Source organism: Rhinopithecus roxellana, chromosome 22 (genome assembly GCF_007565055.1).
Source record: "Rhinopithecus roxellana isolate Shanxi Qingling chromosome 22, ASM756505v1, whole genome shotgun sequence".
Taxonomy (NCBI): Eukaryota; Metazoa; Chordata; class Mammalia; order Primates; family Cercopithecidae; genus Rhinopithecus; species Rhinopithecus roxellana.
The window spans coordinates 12076350-12092806 of NC_044570.1; the positions used below are offsets into that span (position 1 = coordinate 12076350).

The window sequence follows — 16457 nt, forward strand, 5'->3', positions numbered from 1 at the left end:
CCTTCTTCTTTCTTTCTTCTTTCTTTCTTTCTTTCTTTCTTTCTTCTTTCTTTCTTTCTTTCTTTCTTTCTTCCTTCTCTCTGTCCCTCTCCTCTTCTTTCTTCCTTCTCTCTCTTCATTTCCTCCTTCCTTCCTTCTTCCTTCCTTCCTCCTCTCCTCTTCCTTCTTCTTCTTTCTTTCTTTCTTTCTTTCTTTCTTTCTTTCTTCTTTCTTCTTTCTTTCTTTCTTTCTTTCTTTCTCTCTCTCTCTCTCTCTCTCTCTCTCTCTCTCTCTCTCTCTCTCTCTCTCTCTCTCTCTCTCTCTCTCTTTTTTTTTTTTTTTCCCAACGGTGTCTTACTCTTTTGCCAGGCGGTGGCGTGTGTTTGGTGCTTTCAAAAACTTGGCCCATACTACTCTCACTGCCCCATGTTCAGGCAATTATCCTGCCTCAGCCCCCCAAGTAGCTGGCATTATACACATGTGCTATCACTCCTGGCTAATTATATGTTTTTGGTAGAGACAGGGTTTCACCTCATTATCCAGGGTGGTCTGGATCTCCTGACATTGCGATCCACCTGCCTCAGCCTCTCAAAGTGCTAGGATTACAGGTGGTGAGCCATGGCACCCTGCCAGGTTAATCACTTGAAAGCTTTTCTCGTGCTGTAACAGTTAGCATGACTTCTCACCAAGTTCACTAAACCAAATGATGGAATTACCTAAATTATAACAGTTGCCCAGAGTAAAAGCTGTATTGCTCAGAAATCTTATTTTTCTATAATCAGAAAAATATAAAACAGGGGAAAAATATTTTTGAAAACCTGATTTTTATTCTATGAGTCCTTCATCTTTAATGTTTGATAGTTCTATTTATTTTTGAGTTAAAGAATATTGAAATATTTTTAATAGAAATTCTAAAATATTAAAAGCAATATGCACAATTTTCATATGTCACAATGTGTGACATGGTAGATTGTAATTTTTGAGCTGGGGGCACTTTTGTGGTAGAATTTAAGTGATGCTTCTGAAACTTGGCCACATCGAATTCCAGTGAAGTACATATTATCAGAACGCACAGTACTTCGAAGTATCATTGAACCAAGATTTCTGACTGCTTTGGTAACCAGTCACAATTTTCCTTGAAAGCAGTAGGTCCCTGGTTTATTTCTATATTATCTTAAAATTTTGTTGTTAGATGTATGGTTTGCTGAAGGTATAAGTGCATTCTGATTTTAAATAATTCATATAATTTTTTCATTCGATGTAATATTTCCATGCCCATTTGTTGGAAACAATGGGATATGAAATGTGGTGCATAGCATGAGGGACAGCAATTCGTTTGTTCAAAGTGGTTACAATATACTATGTATTTATCTTTTTATAGTATAATAAGCATTAGCATCGACCACTATGAATGCAAAAATGCAATCTACGTTAGTCAAGACCTACAAAGACACTATCAGGACTACTGGTATTGGTACCTTGTAATCCAACTATGTTATGGGCTTCCCTATTTGACCCTATTGATATTTGCAGTCTATGTTTCCCTTCTGGCCTAGACTTCGATTTTGGAATTTCTGTATCTTAGAGAGTACAAGAGAAATAAGTGTAGATTAATCTTATCTCTGCATTACTGCTGCACTTCTACAAGGTCGCCACTTCAAGTGAACACATCATAATGTCATGTTTCTAATCACCTCCCAATCATCTTCGAGAGGATTCTTCAAATGGGAATCAATATGTCTTTCTTTCATGTACTCCTTAAACTTTTACTACAATGTGGATGCCAGGATGTGACTCAGTCCATTGAAAGCCCATGTGTCACATACTGACATCTGTTTGAAAGTCCAGTTTTCTGTTGCTCACGTGGCCAGGGCATTGATTACTATTTACTACTCATAAATTCAAACAATTGCCTTTATAAAATAATGGTGTAGTGTTTTTAATCCTTAATTTAAGAAAGAGCATGAAGTTCAATCACTGTGCTAATTTGCTCCTTCCATCTTCAATTGGATTTTTCATTTCACAGGTCTCTATGGAAGTCTACCAACAGGACATTGTTCATCCACCTTGAAACTGCCATTCATCAACCAAGCAGGCTGTTATTGTCATTAGGGAGCTCTTCAAAGAGCACTGCCCTGTGTGATAGTGTGATTCAGTAATTCCTGAGATGGTTCCAAACTCAATGCTGGAAAATACCAGGCGACCTGCTCTCGAACAGGATGAGCATTTTCTTGCAATTCCCTGGTAACATTTTCCACTATACACCATTTTGTAAATATTATTTCGGAAGTTTTCTGAGCACTTATCTTTAGGCTGTTTCCCTAACTTGCCCAACACATTATAGGTGTTGCAAGTTTTACAATTATTTTATGGGCTTCAGTCAAAGAAGCAGTCTCAACGCCAAGGCAAGACAGATTAATAATTATCTTTCCAATGGGGTATATTGTTTCGTGGCATCCAGGAGTGCCCTGGACCACAATTTCCAATGAATGCTGAAGAGGGGCATGCGTGGGTTTTCTGCCACGGCCTCATTCTGCCAACGAACATGTTGCAGTACTTCTAAAATCAGAATTTCAATCACGAAGGCCCGTGGCATAGAGAGAAAGAGCTTTTCAACATTCAGAAATGGACAGCTTTTGTGAAACTTCTTATTTGAATACACTACCATATATTGCTTTTTAAATGGATACATTATAATTTTACATATTTACAAATTAGAAGTATTATTTTGATACTTGCACCCATTGAGCCATGACCACATTTTTAAATGGCATATTGGTATTTGGTATATTAATCATTTCAGTCATATATGACATATTTGTTTAAACAACTTTCGAAGTCTAAACTTCTAGTTATTTTGAAATTTATAATACATTATTCCTACCTGTAATCTCCCTTCTACACACTCAAACTTTAGAACCTATTCCTTCTGACCATATTTTTTACCCATTAACTAATGGACATATTGGTTTGCTCAACGTCTTTCAGAGCCTATAATAATCTGTCATTCTTTTCTTGCATCGGTAAGATCAACTTTGTTATTTCTCACATATAAGTAAAAACTTGCAATCCTTGTCCTTTATATTTCCTGGCAATTTCATTTAATATAATGTCCCTTAATGAAGCCTTTCTTTTCTGAATTGTGTTTGGTTAAGGTATTGAGGTTTTTATACAACTGAAATAATCACTCACCTAAAATTTACCTTAACTGTTACCCAAATTCTTTGGGTACATAGGATTGTAGTAGGAAAACTGCTAAGTGAACAAAGATGTATTGAAGGTTTCCTAGGACATTAATACTGTCCTATCTCCTGTCTTACTTAAATCTGGTTTGTCTTCAAACAAATAAAAATATTGTAGGAAATTATCTTTGAGATCAACATTAAAGACCAATATAAATCAGTAGCACACAATTTAGGTTTATAAATATAAGCAAATAAGTTCAAACAAATACCAAAAGCTACTGAATACAATGATATATGTATTTTATACTCCTAATTTTCAAAGTACTCAATTTACTATTTAATTTTTACTATGATTGCTTATCTCAAACATGGGCTATTATAACTGAGTTCACAGAAAAGTTATCAGAATAGAGAGGTAAAATAATAACATACACTAGAGGTTATGTAATATAGTAAGGTTTGATCAAGTAAGCAGGACTAAAGGTGAATGAATCCTCTGCCACGAGTAACTCTGGGGGACTAAGTTACTTAGACTTTGTAGGATTCCGTATCATCTTTTGAGAATAATGCATTTTCCAAATTATGTAAGAGTATTTACATGATGAAATCAGAATTATTAACACTCAATAAACATACCTGTTAACTCTAGTTGTGGAAGGAAGGGGGGTATAGTCAGACTCTCCGAAAGTCAAAACATGACTGTAGACATAGAGCAAAACACAGTTGGTTTACAAGGATCTAAGAGGTTTCTGTATGATTTTCCTTGTGTCTTAAGTTTGTGAGGAAGAAATAAACAACACCCAGTTCCTGCCCTGGAGAAGCTCATTGAATAGAAAAAGGAGCAAGGCAGATATGCGTGCCACAGTACGCTGCTAAGACAACGTAAAGCACAAGCAACCAACTCCAAAGGTAAGAAACCTACCTTGAAATTTTATATTCTTGAAATCTTATATTCTGTCTGTTTTATTTGCTTCTTGCTGTTGCGATTAACCATATCTATGTGTGTTAAATTCAACATCCTAGGTGTTACACGGGTTATAGTACCAGAACTTCCATTCCAATTGTTCTTCCAATAGTGGCTGTTAACCAAACATTGGTGAGCATTCCATATGAAGATTCTACTAAAATTAAAGCTACCCTGACTGCGATGTTTATATGATATAATTTACTGGGTCTAGGAAACAGAATCACAGAAAGTGTGATTTGTAATTTCTATAAATGATAAGTGCTGAGACACTAGTAGCTGAAAGACACACCATTTCGGCCTGCTGAAAGGAAAAAAAAAAATGAAGAAATTGCAGGAAAACCATTTACTAGTTTTAAGCTATTCTGATTTTTAAATTTAGTTTCTATCAATGTCTATAGAAAAAAGTAAAATAATAGTAATAATAATAATAACAAAGAGCTTGAGTATAAAGAACACCAAAATGTAGGAATTTCATGTTCACCTATTTGGAGGTAAATCTTAAATAGTGGATCTACCAGTATAAGCCAACATTTTTACCGCTTTATTTTCAAATGAATACTTTTCATAGGCAGTGTGATGATAATACTTAACTAATATTTTTACAAGTTCATACAGCTTAATTTGAAGAACAATTTGTTTCTTTAGCAGAAAAAGCTCTCATTTGAGAAAAATACACGGAGATTTTTTTTAAAAGCATGGCTATGAAACACAGATAATATAAATATATCAGTCATAGTATCTCAGAGATTTTAGCCATATTATGAAAATGTACTCCCCAAATAATTCTTTTAAAGTACACAAATCTCAGAGAGAAAAACAGTAGCTTCTCAACAGTAGAATCCTAAAACAAAGTAAAAGTAATTAATAATTAGAATTTACTACACGGTTTTGCTTCTCATCTTTGAAAAACCTTTGTTTAGAGTTTTTCCTATGCATTCAATTGCAAGAATACTATTTCCGGTGGAAATGTATATATATATGAAATACCATTTATGTACATTATATTATATACAAGTGTATAGTATATAATGTGATACACTATATATTCTTATATGATATACAATATAATAATTTATTATATAATATATAACATACCAAGTAATGAAATTGCTGAGTTCAGGGTATTTCTTGTTCTAAATATCTGATGAATTACTACACACTTTTCCACAATCTCTGTACTGATGTACACTGCAAACAACAGGTAAAAATATTCCTGTGACTCCATTAACTCACTACCATCTCTTGTTTCCTGGGTTTTTAGTAATCTCCATTGTCAGTGGCCTCAGATGATATCTCATTGTGATTTTGGTTTGCATTTCACTAATAATTAGTGATGTTGACCTTTTTGAGATGAACGGTTGCTAAAATAAAAGACCCATAATTCTTTTGTTACCCCAATGTGGCCTCTTTATATTTGCTAATCAGCAACCATTTCACATGTGTTTTAACACTATTCTGCCAAAGAAAATGTATTATGTGCTCAACTTATTAGATAGAGAAAATGACAGGATGTTAGAGCAGCAGAAAGTTAGAGAAAAATGAGATCTTTTATAAGATTTCTGCAATTTTTCTTTTGAGACAGACTTTCACTCTTGCCATGCAAGCTGTAGTGCAATGGTGCAATCTCGAATGACTGCAACCCCTACCTCTTGGGTTCAAGCAATTCTACTGTCTCAGTCCCCCAAATAGCTGAGATTAAAGGTGCCCAGCACCATTCCTTGCTGACTTTTTTTTATTATTGTCGCATCAAATCTACAGCTAAGCATATCAGAAAAATGAAAATCTGACCACAATGACATACAAATTTATGTTGAATAGAATGGCCTGTAATCATGAAGAAATGACAGATGTTAGTGAATGTACGGAAAATTTGGGAACCTCATCCAATTGCTAACGGGAAGATGAAAGAGGGAGTTTATTTAGAAAACAGTCTAGTAGTTTCACAAATAATTGTATGTACATTCAGCATATTGCCCAAATATTAAGTTGTATTTACACCAATTTGTATAAGAATGTTTGTAGTTGCATTATTCACAATATAAATGTTTCCATCAACTCCTGATGTGCAGGTGGACCTAGACAAATGCTACCCCTGTAATGCATTTGCCGAATACATTCACTTTCTATGTCTCTGATATAATTGATGCAAATCCACATATTCTATAATGAAAACACCAAGATAAAGAGTTTGGACAAAATCTTGAAACTTTTTTACCTCAGTATGCTTGACTTAAAAATAAGACAGCATAGCAAGCCCATTGCAGAAATCTCAAGCTTAGGAAACCCCAGTGTTTTAAAGAGAGTGTGTACGTTAAAATGACTAAAGTGATAGTTTGTGAGTTATCTCTCAAGATGTCTCAATGCCACGTCCTCTTCTGGGAGGGTCCTGAGGTCAGTTCTTTATTCTCAACCTAGGTGTACCATCAAGTGTCTTGTAGCAACAGCCACTCCTTGGCAGGTCTAGAAAAGGAGTCTTCATCCTCATAGTAGATGGGACTCCAGATGTCCCAAAGCCACTGCCACTCTTGGGCGGGTCCTGAGATGAAGTAGTCTTCGTCTTCCTCATAAATGTGGCCACAGGTGTCACGAGGTACCCTGAAAACATGGCCTCTCCCGGGTGTGTCCTGAGGAGAAGGAAGCTCTGTCCGAGGCACTGTGAAGAGACCCTGCTCCTCAGACACCTGGTTTGTTAAATCAGTGCGTGGGCTCCATGCACCTGCTGGTGGTAGCCATGGAAAATCTCTGAAATTCAGGGTGTATTAATCCAGACGATAATTTCAGGAAGTGGAAGTGAAATAGAGGCAACCTTCCCATAACTTCAATGGAGATAAAAAGAAGCAAAGATGGGGTCAATAGACAAAACTCAGTTGATTTTTTCTATATCAGCAATACTGCACAGAAATAATAGGAATTTGAAATATTAAAACACCATTTACAATACTACCCACAAAATTGAATTCATTAAGTATAAGGGTAAAAAGATATGCAAACTTCTCTCAGAACACAATGAGTCACCTCTGAGAGAAATCAAAAGAAATATGAGTAGATGCAGACAGGCTAGGCACAGTGGAAGTTGCCTGTAATCACAGCAGTTTGAAAGGCTCTGGCAGGCAGGTCACTTGAGCCCATGAGTTGGAGACCAGCCTGGGGAACATGGTGAAACCTCATCTCTACCAAAAATACAGAAACAATAAGCTGGGGTTGGTGGTGCATCCCTGTGGTCCCAGGTACTTGGGGCGTTGAAATGGAAGTTCTCAGTGAGCTGAGTTCGTGCCTTGGCACTCCAACATGAGTGAAAAAGCGAGATCTTTCTCAATAAATAAATACAGGAAGAGACCTTTCTCGTTCTTGAGAAGTACATTTATTATTTTTTCAGGCATATTCCAAGCAAATTCAAGGCAAATAAATCAACAAACTCTTCCTAAATCTAGAATAGATTAAATAAGCCTGAAGAAGAACAAAGCTGAAGGACTTCTACACATAGATATGAATACTTACACTAAAGCTAGCTCAATAAACAAGCGTGTGGCATTGATAATTTAAAAGACAATTGGATAAGTGGAACAGAATAGATAGCCCCAAAACAGACCCAAGTCAACTGATTATTCCTCATTTTGTGTGGATTTATCTGCCTAGGATCTTTGATGCTAACGGCCTTTGGATTGGGTTTTGTGTGTGTGTGTGTGTGTGTGTGTGTGTGTGTGTGTGTCCTTTCTGTTGATGTTGATGTGACTGCTTTCTGTTTGTTAGTTTTTCATCTAAAAGTCAGGCATCTGTTCTGTAGGTCTGCTGGAGTTTGCTGGAGGTCTCCTTCAGATGTTGTTTGCCTGGGCATCACCATCTGAGATGGTGAAACAGCAAGAATTGGAAGATTTTTCCCACAGTGGTAACTGACTTTTTCCAGCCAGAGCTCTCCTGTGTGAAGTTTCTGTTGACCCCTGCTGGCAGGTGACTCTTAGTCATAAGGGACAGGGGTCAGGGGCACACTTGAAAAGCCAGTCTGTCCCTGAGCAGAGCTTGAGCACTGTTCTAGCAGATACTCTGCCCTCTTCAGAGCAGGCAGGCAGGAATGTTTACGTTTGCTGAAGTTGCACTCACAGCCATACCTTTTCCCAGGTGGTGTGTCCCAGGGAGATGGGAGTTTTATGTATAAGCCCTTGACCGGGGCTGCTGCCTTTCTTTCAGAGATGCCCTACTTAGTGAGGAGGAATCTAGAGTCCATCTGGCTACAGATAGTTTGCGTATTTCTGTGAGTTCCATGCAGTCCAAACTTCCTGGCAGCTTCCTTAACACTGTGAGGGGAAACCCTTATACTCAAGTCTCAGTAATGGTTGTCGACCCTCTCCCCAGCAAGCTTGATCATTTCAAGCGGACTTCAGAATTCTCTGCAGGTAGTGAGAATTTGAAGCACTGGATCTCTGCTTGCTGTGCTCCATGGGAGTGGGACCTGAGGAGTGACACCACTTGACTCCCTGGCTTCAGACCCCTTTCCACGGGTGTGAATGGTTCTGTGTCACTGGGACTCCACGTACCACTGAGGTACAAAAACATTTTTTGCAGCTAGCTCAGCATCTGCCAAGCGGCCACCCAGTTTTGTGCTTGAAAACCCTGGCTGTGGTTGTGTAGGCACACTAGGCAATCTCCTGGTGTGTGGGTTGCAAAAACCGTGGGAAAGGTGTAGGAAGTGGGCTTGACAGCACAGCTGCTGATGGCTTTCCTTGGCTAGCAGGGGGAGAATTTCACAACCTCTTGCACTTCCTTGGTGAATCAACACTCACCAACCTGCTTCTGCTTACCTGTTGTGGGCTGCACTCAATGTCTAACCGGTCCTAAGGAGATGAACTGGGTACCTCAGGTGGAAATGCAGAAAACACCGGTCTTTTGTGTTGGTCTCTCTGGGAGCTGCATACCAGAGCTGTTCTTTTTCAGCCATCTTGTCAGAGGCCCACCATCTTTTATTCTTATTTAGAGGGCACTGTTAAAATTACCAGAAGTTTCACTTGTAACATCTAAAAGGAAAAACGAAACTAAGAGTGAGAAATCTTTTAATAGTCTGTCTTCAAATGTCAATCAATGCAGTGCTGTGTGAACGATGAAGAAAACCTAACACACCAAAAACATGTGATTTCACATTTCCGCTCACTTTTTTTTTTTTTTTTTTTTTTTGAGACGGAGTCTTGCTCTGCTGCCCAGGCTGGAGTGCAGTGGCCGGCTCTCAGCTCACTGCAAGCTCCGCCTCCCGGGTTCACGCCATTCTCCTGTCTCAGCCTCCCGAGTAGCTGGGACTACAGGCGCCCGCCTCGTCGCCCGGCTAGTTTTTTGTATTTTTTAGTAGAGACGGGGTTTCACCGTATTAGCCAGGATGGTCTCGATCTCCTGACCTCATGATCCACCCGTCTCGGCCTCCCAAAGTGCTGGGATTACAGGCTTGAGCCACCGCGCCCGGCCTCCGCTCACTTTTGTAAAAGAGATTTCAGGAGGAAAACCTCCAGAGTTCTATTCTGTATCAAGTATAAAGCATTGCAAAATGTGTACTGAAATTGAAATCAAAGTTTTTCTTTTTCAATTCCCACAGAAACTGTTTTGTACTCTAGAATTTCCTCTTGCTGCTTTTACATCTGTAGGGGTTCCGTCATGATGGTGGGGAAAATTACCAGATGCAAACCTTCTTGGAACTGCTGGGGGATTGCCATAAGCCCCAGTAATAAACTTGACTGAAGACAGACTTTTCCCTTTAGTTAAATAAGTTAGAATACAAACAAAGGATGTGGGGTGTTTACCTAACTAGTATATTCACACCTGTGGTCCTAAGACTAACATCTGACTTTCCACAGATGCTTAATTGCTTTCTAATCGGGAAGTCTACACTGTCAATTACACTTTAGTGGTGTTGACTCAAGAATTTGTATATTAATCCTTACTGAATAAATGCAAGTCTCACTAGCTGCTCAGGGCCACAGTCAAAAGTGTTTACTACACTCTGCTGGAGTCTGTAAGCAGCCCAGATGCTAAGCTAGACTGGCACAGCAGAATATCTGTGTGTGAGTGTACTTTATTCATCCATCAATGAGTCAGGGTCTGTGGGACCGAAACCCTTAGACATTTGTAAAGGAATCACTGGGTTGAAAGTCATCTCTACATAGTGAAGTATCACACTATTTCAGCCCATTGTCTCGTTAGCTACAGCTTGCTATCTCATTTTATAAATCATGAATTTAAAAAAGGATAAATACAACATATGTATTAGCATTTTTTTTAAGTTTTTACTAAATAGAGCTCAGATTACGATTGGTTTTCTGTGGCACAACACATGCATGCTTCTTTTGGCAGCAATTATGGAACAAAGAGTAAATAGTAATGACAAAAATGTGCCAGTCTGAAGATATCACTAGTGTACAATTGCATTTCTATGACATTGCAGAGAAGACTACAGAGAAGTTAAACAGACTTGAGTTGTATACTGGTTTGTAGAGGGCAAGGATTGAGTTGAATAGGAAACAGGATTTTGGAAAGAGGTAAAAATGGGCCTGTTAGAATTGGGCTCCATCTGGTTGATGAGTTCATGCTACATCTTTGGTAGAACGAAGAGTGTGTAGTTCCAGCATGTAAAAAAGGCCCCCACTCAGCCAGTTGCTATGTCTCATGCCTGTAATCCCAGCACTTTTGGAGGCAAAGGTGGGCGGATCACGAGGGCAGGAGATAGAGACCATCTGGGTTAACATCTTGGAACCCTGTCTCTACTAAAAAAAATACAAAACAAATTAGCTGAGGGTGGTGGTGGGCACCTGTAGTCCCAGCTCCCCAGGAGGCTGTGGCAAGAGAGTGGTGGGATCCTGGGAGGTGGAACTTGCAGTGAGAAGAGACAGCTCCACTGCACTCCAGCATAGGCGACAGAGTAAGTCTCAAAAAAAAGGTGGGGGGGGGGGGACTCCTACTCACTCTAGAAGACTAGGGTCTTCTTTCATTACACATGAAATTATTTCAGAACCAGTTCTCAGGAAGCCTTTGTTGTATGTGATAAAAGAAGCATAACATAAAATTTAACAATTTAAACATTTGTAAGCGTACAGGTAAGTGGTATTAACTATGCTTATGTTACTGTGCAAGCATCAACAACATTTCAGATTCTCACCAGCAATGCACAAGTCTTTATACCATTTTCTCCACACACTCTCCAACTCTCCCTTAAAAAAAAAAAAAAAAAAAAAGGCAATCTAGTGCACATAAATTGGTAATCTCATTGTGGTTTAGATATTCATTTACCTAAGAGCTAGTGATGTTGAACATATTTTTATGTGCTTATACGCATTTAATTTGTCAATAGTTTCCTAAGAATGACAGGGAATTCACAGAAAACAGAAGAAAAAAATAGATAACTTGAATTTCATTCAAACAAAACTTTCATGCTTCAAAGGACACTATCGTGATAGTCAATAGAAAATCAACAGCATAAGACTAAATATTTTCATGTCATATATAACAATAAGGGTATAGTATCTAGGATATAGAAGAAATTCTTACAACACAGGAGCAAAAACAAAAACAATCCAATTAGAAAAATAAATAGATAAATTAAAAATACTTTTTTCCAAAGACACACAAAAACACGTGAAAAGTAACTCAACATCACTCATCTCAGGGAAATGCAAATCAGAGCCACAATAAGACACACCTGCACACCAATTATAATTATAATTATTTAAAAACCATAAACTGACAAGGTTTGACATGGAAAAGGAGAAACAAAAAAGGTAAAATAGTTCAACTGCTGTGGAAAATAGTTTGGTTTTTCTGCCAGAACTAAGCAGATTTATCATATAAACCAGCAAATCCAATCCCAGGTACATACACCAAACAACGTAAAGCAGGTATTCAAAAAAAGTGTACACATATATTAATAGAGGAATTATGCATAATGACTTAAACGTAGAAGCAAAACAGATATCCATCAACAAATAACAGGAAAACAAAATGTAGTATATTCATACGAAGGCCTAATATATAGCCATAAAAAGGATTGAGACACTCATTCTACAATGTGAAGATACTACAAAACCATTGTGATTAAAGAAGATAAACACAAAATTAATATACTGTATGATTTTATTTATACAAATATCCAGAATAAATAATTTCTTGGAGAAAGAAAGTGGATTACTAATTGTCAGGGGTCAGAAAGAGGACAGATTGGGTTCCTTAACAGGTATTGATTTCCTTTTTGTGATGATGAAAATAATTTGTAATTAAGAGGTGGTAGAACATGCACATTCCTGTGTCAGTGAATTATCCATGAAAATACAGATAACATATCATGGGAATTATGCCACAATAAAAAATATCCTATCCCCACTCTTCCATCAGCAGGCTGAACTCTCTTTCCATGGCGTCCCATTAGTCTGGGGTTCATGTCCCTCCACAGTTCAGAACTGCCTGGGGCCTGGGCAGGAACATTCTGGACACATACTCCAGTCATTGTGTTCTCCAGCTCCCAGACAAGTTACCAGTAGAAGGTAGTTGAGTTACTGGCAGCAAATATATATAGGTCTTTAGCAATGTCAATTCTTGCCTCCTCAGGTGAAATAATTCAACTCATGGGCATAAAGAAGAAAAATAATGCCGAGGCAAGTTTCACAGCAGGAGTGGACATTTATTGAAAAGCTTTAGAGCAGGAAAGAATGAAAAGTGCACTGGGATGAGATACCAATGGGTGAATTGAAGAAAAAGTGTGGCCATGAGCCTTCATTCTGGGATGTTATATGCTGGTCTACCTCCAGCGTCTGGTGCACCTATGTCCATGATTCCTCCCTTAGTGTGGGCTGCCCAAAGGCAGAGTGCCCTCCTTACCCTTTGGAAGTGAGAATAAGAAGTGTGTTTAAGCATATATATGCATAACTATCTGAAGCTTCCCCCTTTTTTTGCTGGAGTGACCCCAGAGTGTCATACTCTGTCATTTAGTCTCTTAATGTGCACACCTGGGCTCACTCACCCAGTAGGTGAGGCTTTATTGGAAACCCTTTTTCCTCCTCCCTGGAATGTGAGCTTAATTAACATGTCAATGTTACCAGGTGTGTATCAGTAGACACTTGTCTATCCCTGGCTCCAACTGCTAAATTATTATTTTTAGAGAAGCAATATGAAAACTGTCCAACCAACATCCAATGTCCCGACATTCCTGGTATGTGGATAGGGAAAACCCTCTTCTGGCCTACTCATGCCTGTTTAACTACCCAGAACCGACCCACTGGCCATTTCCAGCTCCAGCTCACGTTTTTCTCTGCTGCCTTTCTACTGATCAGTGATGCCTCCTCAGGGTTTACAAAGTGTTCTGTATCTTGCTCTATTGTAATTCACACCTCAGCACATAATATCCGTGGGTTGTTCCATTTCAATAAAGGGAAATTAACATTTTCTGAACACCACCATGTACAGCTGTCTTGCTCAGGTGAACTCACAGCAACCCTGCAAGGTATGGGTACTCACACATGTAGAGAAAAAGGCTAGGATCAGGTGACTGAGTGGCTCACTTTCAATCACACAAATTCCAAGTAACTTCATACTCAGGATCCAGCCCATGGCCACATCTCCAGTTGTCACTTAGAAAGAGTTTGTGAGTCACTTGAATCTGAACATGAGTCCAGGCCACAACCAGTCTTTTTATCGTTTCAAGGGGAATGTGTTGTACATGGGTCACAGAAGCCAACTTTAGTGAGAGCATCAGAGCCAGCACATGGTGATTCCAAGTGTAGAGGAAGAACGGTATGCTAAGAAGTTATTGCCCTGAAGGGTGAAGGAGACAAGAGGTTAGTATGACTAAATCAGGGGAAGCAAGAGAGAAAGCAGACGATGGACCAAACACTTAGGGACAAGAGTCAATATTTCCTTAGCATAGTCAATGCATGCCTAGCATGACATGATGTGGCCGCTGCACTCCTAGGAATGAACCATGAGAAACGAAGGCAAGTTCATAGGCTACATACATAAAGAAACATTAATGACATCCTTATGCATAATGCTTCCAAACCAGGAGTCCCCAAATGCCCATACACAGAAGACGGGTGAACAAGCTATGGCTTATCCACCCCATGGCATGTGGTTCAGTGTGAAAACAAATGGACTATTGATGCACTCACAACAGAGTGATTCTTAAAGTAGTTCCACTGAATAAAAGAAGCCAGATCAAAACGATGCACAAAGACCCAAGTACATACTGTATTTACATGCAATTCCATATAACACCACTATCTGTTAGTGAAAGAAACAGATCTGTTATCCCACGGTGGCCAGGGAGAGGTCGTCATTGCTGGGAGGAGATACCTTTTCTTGAACTTCATCACACTTGTGGCCTTGCAGTGAATGGAACACTCACATGGAAAAAAAACGTCAGTTGTTCTATCTACACATGTACAATTTACCATATGTGAATCACACGTCAATGAAGCTGTTTTTAAATATGGAATAATGGTCCTAACATAAGAATAAGGTTTGGCAGGAGTTACAAAGGTTAGAGGAGCAAGAAGAAGGATTAGGACCACCGTGTGGAGAGACTAAGCAAGCCTCAGAGGTCATGCTGTCTGTGGCAGCCTCTGTCTTGTCACAGTTTCTGTGGTGAATGGAAAAGTGAGCCCATCTGCATGGGGTGGGTTATGTTGCAATGTAAGTGTTTCAACAAGCAGAGCATGTGAATTCTGGGACTGCTCCCTCTCCTCTTATATGTCCCCTATAACTATAGTATCACCGAGCACCTGACTTCAGGCAACTTTGTCTCAGCTGTCAGAAAAAGTAGACCCCCATACCCTGGCTACCTGATTTTGGGTGCCTCTAATGGAGATTGGACTTCAGAGAGGCATGGAACCCACGTGTGGCACAACCAAGACTGCAAAGTACAGAAGTAGCAGAAGCAGACACAGCATTCAGCCCAGACATCCCAGGCCATGTGAACCAGGCTCACAGACCTCAGTCTCCCTTTGTGAGAACAGAACCATCACAAGCATCAGTATAAATAGATTTCCCAGGCTTTCAGGTACCAAAGGAAATTTTAATTCTGCTGACTTCAAATTGTGCTTTCATTCCAGACCTCCAGTGCCAGAGACTCTAGTCAGAGTCTGCAGCTCGCTTCCACAACCTCTGTGTGTGGGAGGATGTGTAACACATGACCTCAGTCTCCATTTGTGTCTGGTTCACAGAGAGCTTGGCAACCCACCCTTAATGATCACCACTGTTGCCTCTAATTAAGGTTTACCAAGATGTCTCTGTGGTGTAGGCTGCTGCTACCTTCCATGATGTTGGATTTTCTGGAGACAATCTCAGGAGACCTGTCCCTTTCAAAGACAAGCTACTGTTGTTGTGCTCAGCTCTGGTTTTTCATTTTGGAAAGCTGTGGCCTGAGAAGGCAGGTTCTTTTCTTTTCCTAACCTGTGAGGCTGTATAATGTTAGTTAAATTGGCCTGAGCCCAGACACAAAACAGGCCTGAGGGAAAGGCTCACACAAAAGAATGATCAGCTAACACAGTACCCAGCTGCCCCTCTGGACACTTAGAGGTCAAAGTGACCTTCCTGTCCACGTGTCTGTTTTCTACTATTTCCTCTTTCATGCAGAAGCTTACCTGCCCTATGATGTAGAGGCAGTAATATTCAAGAGGACATTCTGGTTCCATCATAGTAGAGAAATGAGTTGCATCTTCTCTCTTCAAGACAAAGGGAAATAAAAAGTCCATGAGCACAAAGTCTACAGTTGTGTGGTCAGGTTGCGATTGGAGGAAGAGCATCTCCATGCTAAGGTGGCAGCAGGGCAACCAAAGGTGAAGATTTCTGCAGAGGAAACAAGGAAGCTTAGGGATTCCTAGAGGAGATCACCCTTCCCATGTGTAGGCCCCTGTCGTAAAGGCCAGATCCTCTTGTCGCAGTGTGAAATGATCCTGTGACTAACGCCATTTCAGCGGCACTACTAATTGCACAGGCAAACATGAGTGTCCAACAGTTTGAAAAAAAAGCAAACAATAAAAGACAGTTATGATGAAACCGACAACTTGTCACCAGAGAAAGGAGCTTTTAAGTTCTTTACTCCTCCTGGCACCATAAACTCTGTGCAAGGAAATTTCAGAACCCATGCTCACTACAATCCCAGAGAAAAATAAAATGCTGCATGGATAGAAAGTAACAAAATTTAGGAAGATGATAGGAAAATTCAGAGATTAGGAAAGAGAGCTTGAAATTTTCTTATAACGTTTAGCTCTCAAAAAGTGGAACACAGAATCTAAAAAATATTTCAAACCCCATACAATTAAAAAAATTTACCATAAGAAAAATGGATAGTGCTTTCAGAGACT

General features: G+C 39.4%; 1 protein-coding gene across 1 annotated transcript in view; it reads right to left on the bottom strand.

Annotated features, from left to right (window-relative positions):
- The window catches only part of LOC115895680 (translation initiation factor IF-2, mitochondrial-like), a 35189-nt gene extending 19127 nt beyond the window's left edge, over positions 1-16062 (bottom strand). The window contains exons 1-2 of the mRNA XM_030926335.1: positions 15985-16062; positions 15735-15815 (exon numbers count right to left, since the gene is read on the bottom strand). Of these exons, the coding sequence (XP_030782195.1) occupies positions 15735-15815; positions 15985-16062 (159 nt within the window). The remainder of the gene's footprint in view (positions 1-15734; positions 15816-15984) is intronic.
- Positions 16063-16457: the final 395 nt, after the last annotated feature.